This window comes from Cyprinodon variegatus, unplaced genomic scaffold, assembly GCF_000732505.1.
Source record: "Cyprinodon variegatus isolate N-32 unplaced genomic scaffold, C_variegatus-1.0 Scaffold498, whole genome shotgun sequence".
Lineage (NCBI taxonomy): Eukaryota > Metazoa > Chordata > Actinopteri > Cyprinodontiformes > Cyprinodontidae > Cyprinodon > Cyprinodon variegatus.
In genome coordinates, this window is record NW_015150951.1 from 465,758 (window position 1) to 475,826 (window position 10,069).

Here is a 10,069-nt window from a genome sequence, read left to right on the forward strand (position 1 = left end):
TGCCCTGGCTCTACTGATGTATTACTCTCCAAATCCCAGCAAAGGTCTTATCATTGATTATTTTATCTTATCTTACCTGTCTGCTCACTCACGCCTGACAGTTCAGGTGTCCAAAAATACCCTTAATTTGACATATTTTGGATATAATCAGCTGTTTTGATGCTCTTCCTAATCCATTTTTATGTTAATTTGTGACTATGTAAAGCTAATCCTTAATGTGACATTTTCTTCTGCAATAGTAGGAATATCTTTCACAATAGGTACTGACTATCCTTAAGCACCAACCTTTCAGCTTGTCTCAGGTTAGGTTGTGCAGCTTTCATAAAAGAAGTTTGGGTTAAGGAGAAATACTAAATGTGGATAAGATATTTCACATGTATGAAGCCGAGCTTATGTGTGTCAACACACATTTTACCTTCAGGGTGTCCTTCCCAATTTAATTGTGGGTATTTGCCTGTTCCATCTTTGCCCTGAAAAACGTATGCAAATCAGTATAAATACCTGGAAAGCACCAACCATGCGTCCAAATAACCATGACAACGGGGCTGTCAGACTGTCACAGAGAGACTTTATCAGCACATCTCAAGTATGATTGTTATATAAAAACTGAAAAGCCATACTTAATAATAAAGTTTAAAAAAATAGTCTGTCAGTATTTTTATTTTACATTATTTAAGGTTTAACTTAATCATCATAATATATACCAAATCATAATAATTCACATAAATATGTCCTTCTTTTATTGGACATCAGATAAAAACAAACAAAGGCAGCCTTTGAACAGAGAACCTGCTGGAAGTCTGTTCTGTGACATGGATCAAGCAGGAGCTCTGCTATTAAATGGAAATGCATTCTATTCATAAATTCATTCACAGATGGTGTCCTTTTAGCAGTTTGAGTACAGTCATCGCCTGGAACCATTTTTTTCTTTAAATAAAGTTATGAATTTTCAGGAGCAGTTTATATTATAAACTTCTATTAAATATTTCCCTGGTCAATCTGGAAGGCCGGTATCCTTCCACAGTTATGTTTATGGAAATGTGTGATTTTCTACATTTTGTCAACATTAGAAATCCTCACACTTGACTTATTTATCTGCTGATCCACCAGGGTTTTAAGTTCTTTTTTTTTTTTTTTTATGAAACTGAGTTGTAATCGCTGCTTCCCTGATCAATGCTTTCCTTTCTCAGCCTGTCACTTCTGGTGGATGTCTTTGTCATATCGTTGATGCTTTCTAACCGATCCATTGTATTAGAGTGTTGAAAGATTTAAAAAAAAATGGTTCTCAGTTAGAAACTTAAGACATAAATACAACAGAGGAACACACTTTTTTTTTTACCTTATATAAAACATGAAAACCATCATGCTTTTTTCTACCCTACAGTTTCCCACTACTCTTTTCATTGTCTATTATGTTAATTTGCAGTAACATATATATTTGTTGGTGATTTTTGGGAAAAATGCAATAAATCAGCTCTTAGTACTTTGAATTTTAGCAGCCGAAAAATAGTAATTTAATGGTTCGTTAAAAAAAAAAAAACTGAAAATCTGATTGTATTTATCAGTCAAGATTGATATAAAAATCCTCTGAATCAAATGGATTGAGTCAAATTCCTCTGTTTCTGACTGGAATTATTTGATTCAGGCATATAAAGTTAGAGATGCATCTAAAAGGTGACGACTGGATTCTGACATCTGACATATAAAGGTATCCATAGTTGATTAAGAGGATTTGAAGTAGAAGAACAAAATTTAAAAAACACGGTTACAACTTATATGAAGTATGATGATATCTCTCAGGGGGTTCTACTTTTCCTCTGTTAACACAAACAGCAAGAAAACATCTGATTTCACCTTGTTTTTTAAAGCATGCCTTATCAATCTAATCAATGGATTTATATTTATATTTGTGAACTATTGAGGACATGTTTACTCTTTTGAAGGATTAGGCACAAATGTAAAACAAAGACGCTGTAGATTGTGTAACCCTCCCGCAATAAATAGTAGTTTATATATTCCATTGTAAAGTGTAATTGTGGTTTGGGGTTTTCATTATATGAGTAAATCATTATCATCATCTGTGTAATCAGTTTAAGCTTATTTTTAACATTTTTTGTTTTACCTAGAACTGATACATCCAGAATATTATGAAATTCAGTTATCAAAGTCAAAGATCTACTATTATTTCTATGTGGCTAAAGGTGCCAGAAGGTGTGCTGTTTTAGTATAAGAGCTTTTCAAAAAATGATTTCTCTAACAGAGCACTGTAATATCACTGTTTGCTCTGCCTGGATAATATTGCTGTAAAAGGTTCCAATGTTGACATGAAGACCCCAGCCTTTCTCTGCCTGTAACTGCAGGGAAAGCCCAGCTTAATCCTCACTTCATTTGGAACCAGTCTCCATTTGTTTCATCTTTTTCTCAGTAAATCTGCAGTTAAGCTCAGTGTTCCATGCTCTATAAAAACATGTATTTCTTCCACATAGAAAAAGAACTGAAGCCGAACTTTAACATGTTAATTTGAAAGATGGAAAAAGATTCAATTTAAAAGCAAAGGAGAAAAGAAAAAAAAGATCCAAACTGCATAAAGCTTATTGTATATTTCCAAAAATGTAATAATAAACAAAAGGGCATTTTTTTCTCTAATAATAAATGTGTTTTTTCTTCTTCTTCTTTTTATCCAACAGGCTGGCCTTTCTCTAACACAGTGTGCAAGATGAGTGGGTTTGTGCAGGGTGTATCTGTGTCAGCCTCGGTCTTCACCCTGGTAGCGATCGCTGTTGAAAGGTTAGTCTGTAAGAACTGGAGTCCATTCCAACCACCGTCTAGTTAAACTATGATCGTTTATTGGTGAATTGACATGATCTTTAATCTTTTCTCTTTTATTTTATTATGAATAATTGGAAATTATAATTAATTTTGTATTATTCTAATCAAAGGAATAATTGTCATGATGGGATTAAGGTGCCTAACCCACATGCAGAAATCACTCAAGAGACTGAGAAAAAGTTCAAAGGTTTATTAACAATGAAGCACAATAAATAAAGAACTGGTCCTTGGTAGGTTGACTGGTCATGCAGGGGCTCTCCACTGAGGGGGGACAGAGTGGTTAGTATAGATCCAAGTATTGCAGGTTTTCTGATGTACGAGGGGGGGAACCTTGAGGGTCCAGAGGCTTGTCGACAGGCAGAGGGCTGAGGGCGGAGGCTTACTGAGTGCAGGCAGACGGGTTCCAAACTGAGTTCCCTCTCAGTTTTCTCTGAGAGCGGGCAGGCAGATTTGAGGCAGATACAACCCTCCAGGGTTTCACTGAGAGCAGACAGGCGGACTCCTGAAAGAGTCTTCTCTCCAGGATTTTGGATTGTCAGGCAGGAATATTTGAGAGACAGAAAAAGACTGGATCAGAAAGGTTCACAAAATCTTAGGTTCAGAAAGCAGGCTGGCTCAGGCTTTGCTAACCATTACTGGCAAACACTCTGGCACTGGAGTGTCAGTCTCCGCCTCCTTAAGTAGGAGCCTCCTGATGAGCAGATTGAAGACAGGTGTTGCAGTCAGCCCATGCCCCCAGGAGATCTAGTGCGCCCTCTGGTGGAGAAGGTGGACATAGCCTCCAGATCCTAACAATAATACATAATCAAATAAGGTAAAATGCGTCAAACAATTTTGATTGACGGCTATAAGTTTTCAAATATTATAACTAACAATTTGGTTTAATAATTACCAGTTGTTAACTTGTTTACTTAAATACGGGTATTTATTCAGTTAGGACTGAGTTATATTAACCAGCAGTAAGTGTTAGTGCCTTCATTTATAACTGCAGTTGGAATTATTATTTGATCGTTAATTTAGTTTTTACCATAAATAGGCTTACCATAATTAAGCTGCATTTCAGCTTAATTACTGATATAAAATTACCACAGAAAGCCACAGTTCATCCAGTCAAAATACCAATAATGGGGAGTGGCGGCCTGGTGGTTGGGGCTTAGAGCTTGCAAACCTGAGGTTGTGAGTTTGAAACTCACTCCCACAGACTGCCACTCTGGCTCTCTGAGCAAGACTCTTAACCCCTGACTGCTCCCTGGGTGCCCCACGATGGCAGCCCACTGCTCCCCCAGGGGATGGGTTCAATGCAGAGGTAAATTTCTTCATCCATCCACTTTGTGGTCAAGCTTATCCCAAGCAGGGGGTGCTGGTGCCAATCTGCAGCTGTCTACGTGCGGGCGGCGGGGCACACCCTGGACAGGTTGCCAGCCCATCGCACGGCAACACAGAGACAAAAAGGACAAACAACCATTCATGTACACACTCACACCTAAGGAGAATTTACAGAAACCAATTAACCTAACAGTCATGCTTTTGGATCAATAAAGTCCAATTAAAGCAAATAAAAAGTAAATGATTCCCTGTTACAGCATATCTGTTTATTAATACTACTCGTTTAAAGCTATTGGTTTACCAATGTGGATCTGCATGGATAATTCCAGCCAACCCACAGTGACGTCTCCTCAGAGTAGTTCTTGCTGACTAGCACCCTTGGATTACTTTTAAAGGTGAGGAGACCAGTTTTTAGACATATTTTTAATAAAAATAACCAGAAAATAACATTGTTGCAATGTTTTTGTTCCTTTGAAAAAAGTTTCTTTTTTGCAAACTGCAGCATTGATAAACATGAAGACACTATTTTTACCACAGAGATTTACTATATCTGCAGCAGTTAGTTGCACCTGTCTTTCTGGATATTTTAGCCATGCATATGAAGGTTATTGATAAGAGAAGCAATAAAAGTTTTCTTTTCTTGATTTTTCTTTTTATTCTTCTTCTTTTCTTTGTTTTTTGTGTGTAAAATGTTCTTTCCCTGTTCCTTTTTAAACATAACAGTGTGATATTTCCTTGAATAAAAAAAAAAAACTTAGGTCCTGATTATTATTTATTTCATATGAACAGAAAAAGATGTTTTTCTTCTCCCCTGCTGGCACCTTCTGCACATAATAATAATGTCAGCATTCCCTTCACTGTTTAAAATGTTTTTTTAGTTTTTTGATGCTGAAAAGCTTGTGAGGAACAAGTTAGGCAATACTTCCACTTGGAAATATACAGCAAGTAGTCAAATAAAATTTAGACTTAATTTTTTGTAAACAGAAAAAGAGATATCAGTCTGTTCAAGTCTGTGTATGAAAAACTGTTTTTCTACCATGATCACTATTGGGATTAAAAGCCATCACACCCATCCTTATCAATGACATCTCAATCCCACATCCACAAGAGCAATTTATCAACTCTGAGCAGTTATTTATAGTAGAGAAATATACTTCATGGAGCAATATGTCCATTCTCAATGCTTTAGAGAAGCTTTGTAGGATGGTACTCTCAATAATCTCTGTTTCTTAGGGATGTCAAATGATTTATTTCTCTGCTTGGGAACTTAAATTTCCCTTGATAGTAGAAGGGAGGGAAGATCATGATTGCTCTCCTCATCAAACACACTCTGACCTGCAGTTCAACTAAACTAGGATTTAAAGTCACAATCAAGGCAGGTGTGGAAATGTAATGACAGCTACTGCTCCAGCATATAACCTATCCACTGTTGTTATTTTAATTAACAACCATACAGGAATTTTAGCCAATAGAAGTCAAGCAGCATGTTAGGAAAACTTATAAGGAAAATCTAATAAGAAATAGTGAAATTGAAACTGTGTAGGCAGGCCATAATAACAAGAAGTAATCCTTTAAAGAGGCCTACAAAAAAAAAAAAAACACCAAAAAAACATATTTTCATCTTAAGTTCAAACAATATATGAGAAGTGTTTGATCTGATAGTGTTTACTTTGTCTTTTTAGAGCATGAAACTATTTTTTGCACAGGGCTTGATCAGCAGACACATAAACATTGCTGCACTCCATCTCAATCTGCTGGCAGTGGAAAACTCACGCTTTTATCAACCTGCCACTTTTGGAGCGTTAATATGGAGGTTATGTCCCCCTGAAGGAAGCTGCGCCTCGGAACTTCCCTACCGGTTCTTTTCCTGGGAGCAAGTTATTTACTACTCTTAACTCAAACTGGGTAAAACCGTGTAAAAAAAAAAAAAGGACTATAAAAACAGGAGTAAAAAAGTAACAGAGTTTATTCCAGATCAGGTCGTTACAGTACAGAGAAATTGCTTGGAGTTTGCACAGCTGTGGGCTCAAAAAACGTCAGTGAGCGTCCGGCAAAATTGAGCAAAGATTGAGGCTCAAACAAGGTCATCTCCTCCTTCTTATACCTCATGAGTTCATGTTTTGCATCAGGTGGAAGCTCAGCTGTCCGTATCAGAAACTGACACGCCTTCCATGCCCTAACCTGTATGCATCTTGCCTCTATGCCCAAGAATTACAGATAGCTCCCCTTTATCAGACCGGCTCCAAGATGTGCCCATATCCTGTGTATTTCTGAAGACACGAAGGCTGTCGTGATTAGATTAGACCTCCATACACACAGTGACATCCACAATGTGAAGGAAGGCCCTCTACTCTGTCTAATCTGGCTAACAGAATAACAATGCACATGATGTATAAAGAATAAACCTAACAGGAGCTTTAACTCCAACTTCTTACTCCAAAATTTATAAATTCTTTGTGTAATCAAGTTTTACCCCTCTTAGCATCCAGAATATTTTTGTGCCTCTTCAGATTTCATCTTTGTCTTCTATCTCACGCAGGAAATGACTTCCCCACCGCACAATTTGTCTTGTAAATACTCCACTTAGTTTATTGATCAACCAGACAAAAAAGTGTAAAACACAGAAACAAGATAAAATATGCCAGCAGGGTGTCATAATTTAATCAAAAAGCTTTCATAATCAACCGTATTGAGCTATTGTTATTGGAATCCATAAATTCATAAATGCATGAATAGACTCTTTTAACACAAGGACAACAAACTTCACTTTTAAAGAGCAGGGTTTGTCTAACCTGAACCAATTAGTGCCATTATTGGTTCAGGAGGTGAACTCTGTGAGGAGTTAATTTTGCCATTTGATTCACATGTCTATGAACAGGGAAACTACTATAACTTGAAGGAGATCTCTACTTTAACTTACATATATGCTTAGTTTTTAGTTACATTTTGGAAAACTCTGCTAATTTTCTTGAAATGGTTTTGCGCATAAAATCACACAATGATAGTTCTGATAGAATGGTTCTCTCGTTGTGGGTAAGAAGGATAACATACCAGCAATTTAGGAATTATACTATATATTTACAATAAGTGACTGTCATGAAATCTGTCCAACTGATCAATAATGGCATTTGTTTACATAGATAATTTTAACAGAATCTATAGATCTACTTATAGGCCCTTGTACATATATGACATATGGATCAATGTTCTGCTTTATTTTTTTTAATGATCATTATTATTTTTTCCTCACTAATTAGTGCCTGTGTCCTTCTCTGCTTTTCCACTATAGGTTCCGTTGTATTGTGTATCCTCTCCAGCCCAAGCTTACTCTCCTTGTTGCCAAGGTAGCCATTGTGTCTATCTGGGTGTTAGCAGTAGCAATTATGTGTCCTGCTGCAATAGCACTGACTGTGGAGAAAGTTCCTTTCCATTACATGGTCTACAATGATGATTTCAATCACACGTTGCCCCTTTACACCTGCTATGAAAACTTTGCCAAGCCTCATATGAGAAAGGTCTACACGGCGGTTCTGTTCGCCCACATCTATCTGGTTCCCCTCACTGTCATCACGCTGATGTATGTAAGCATCGGGGTCAAACTCTGCTCCTCTGCTGTCACAAACAGACAACCACAACTGGCCAATGTCACAGTCCAGGCGGGAGGCAGAAGACATGCCCAACAAGTGGTATCCCAGAAAAAGATCAAGGTGATAAAAATGCTCATCGTAGTTGCTTTGCTTTTCATGCTCTCCTGGTTGCCCCTTTGGACTCTTATGTTAATGGCAGACTACGGTGGATTGAACAGAGACCAGCTGGATCTGCTCACCAGCTACGTCTTCCCCTTTGCCCACTGGTTAGCCTTTTCCAACTCCAGCGTGAATCCCATCGTCTATGGCTACTACAACAAGAACTTCAAGAGGGGCTTTCAAGCAGTGTGGAAGACAAAACCCATGTGCTGCTTCCCCCAGCTGAAGAGCAGAATGCCTCGATGGGGACGGAGAGCAAGATCTGCACATGCACCGTGTGAAGGAGCTGAACTAAGAGATGGCAGTAATAACCACGGAAACTTTCTGTTGGGACTAAGAAACCGTGTCCATAATGACAACAAACTGAGTGAAACCCCAGAAATAAACAGGAGCTCGAGGGTAGGCTGTGTGGTGGTCCACCAAGGTAGAAGTCTGTCAGAACAAGGGATAGAAATGGTAGCCATACATCAGAAAAGCAGCAACGAAGAAGGTTCTGAGAAGGTGAGCTCTCTCGCCGTTTCAGTGTATCAGGCATGGGATAACTGAGTAATAACTGTAACAAAATATGAACCAAACTAAGCCATACCATGATGCATGGATAAAGGAAACAATGCCTTATCAGTAGTGGTTAGTAAAGGATTGTTGCTCAAAACTCACCATGTCTTGACCACATAAAACCCAACACTTAGGCCCAGGTTCAAGTCTAAGATGTAACACCTGAATACTACTGCTTTGTTGCATTCATGGTGAAATAAAGGAACAAGATACTTTAATGTGATTACAATAAGCACACGCTTAAATCAAACAGATTACACTGATGTTGATTGTTACCAAGAAACAGAAAAGCACTCATCGAATCAGAAAACATCAACCTCCAAACAAACTTAAGATTTATTTTTTACTTTTAATATACTAGTTTGCGAAGCCTTTTCTCAGATATGTTTTACTTGGATCTTATGCTTTCAAGTAAAACGTAGAAGTTTCGATGATCCTGTAGATAGTCATTTCAAAGTAAATGTTCATCCATAAGTATGACAAATCTGTACCCAGTCTGCTAAATAGATGACGCAAAACATGCATTAAAGGCATTGAAGGTGATTTTATGGTGCATTAACATAAGTGCAACGAAGAACTTCATCACTCTGCCACTATCCATCCATCCATCCATCCATTTTCTAACGTTTTATCCCAAGTGGGGTTACGAGGGGTGCTGCTGCCTATCTGCAGCTGTCTACGGGAGATCACTCTGCCACTATCTTTTTTATCAAATAATTCTCTCCTACAGTAATGTATTGTAAAGATCAACATTAGACTAACCTAATGAGGATTTGCATTTTCATATCAACTGGTACGCCTTCATTTTGTCTCTTACAGCTGCATCATATCCATTTTGTTGGATTTTTTTTATGTGTTTTATGAATATTTCTTATGTCTCTTCTCTCATGAAACTATGCCTGATTATTGTATCATTAAACAGTTAGCATAGACTAAAAATATGTGCCTTTAAAAAGACTGAAACTACCTCTAATTCAAATACACAAAATTCAATAAAAAACTCTGCTTTTATGCACAATTAAGAACTTCACAAAAATCTGTTGGTAAACTACCTCAATTGACACCAGGGTCAATTTTATTTTAACTCAACATCAAACTAATTTAGCATCATGGTGATTTCAGAAAGTCTAACATAAACTAATACTGGAACTCTGAGCTGTTTATAGGATTTTCAAATAATTGGTACCCGTTGCTTCAAGCCTCCACCTTAACTCTGAGCTGCTCTGACTCAAAATAAAAGCTATTATCCACAAATAAACTAAAAGAAACACAAAGTCTAGACGCTCTACTTCTATTTTGAACCCATTTAATTTGAAAATAACCTTTTTTTCTACAGTTCTGATATTTCTGTCCTTTTTCGTGTTTCCAATAAGTAATTTAGTGCTGAACTGCTATAGACCAGGTTTCTCTTAACGTTAGTTCTGTCTGTTTCCACAGCCAAAGACCAAGTGCCAGATCTTCAAAAGGTTTGCGTGTAGAAACATGCTTGTACATGCAGACATCTTCAAAGAAGGTGCAAAGTGATTAGGATTTGCAATTCAGAAGACAGTCTGTGCAACCCTTATTTTTTGGTTGTGGGCCTTCATCAATATGAATATCATATTTTAATGACC

At 37.4% G+C, this 10,069-nt stretch overlaps 1 protein-coding gene across 1 annotated transcript in view; it reads left to right on the plus strand.

The window, feature by feature from the left end:
* The window catches only part of LOC107094659 (neuropeptide FF receptor 1-like), an 84,460-nt gene extending 74,462 nt beyond the window's left edge, over positions 1-9,998 (plus strand). Inside the window, exons 3-5 of the mRNA XM_015390417.1 lie at positions 2,688-2,787; positions 7,445-8,402; positions 9,894-9,998. Coding sequence (XP_015245903.1) covers positions 2,688-2,787; positions 7,445-8,402; positions 9,894-9,980 — 1,145 coding nt within the window. The 3' untranslated portion in view covers positions 9,981-9,998. The remainder of the gene's footprint in view (positions 1-2,687; positions 2,788-7,444; positions 8,403-9,893) is intronic.
* Positions 9,999-10,069: the final 71 nt, after the last annotated feature.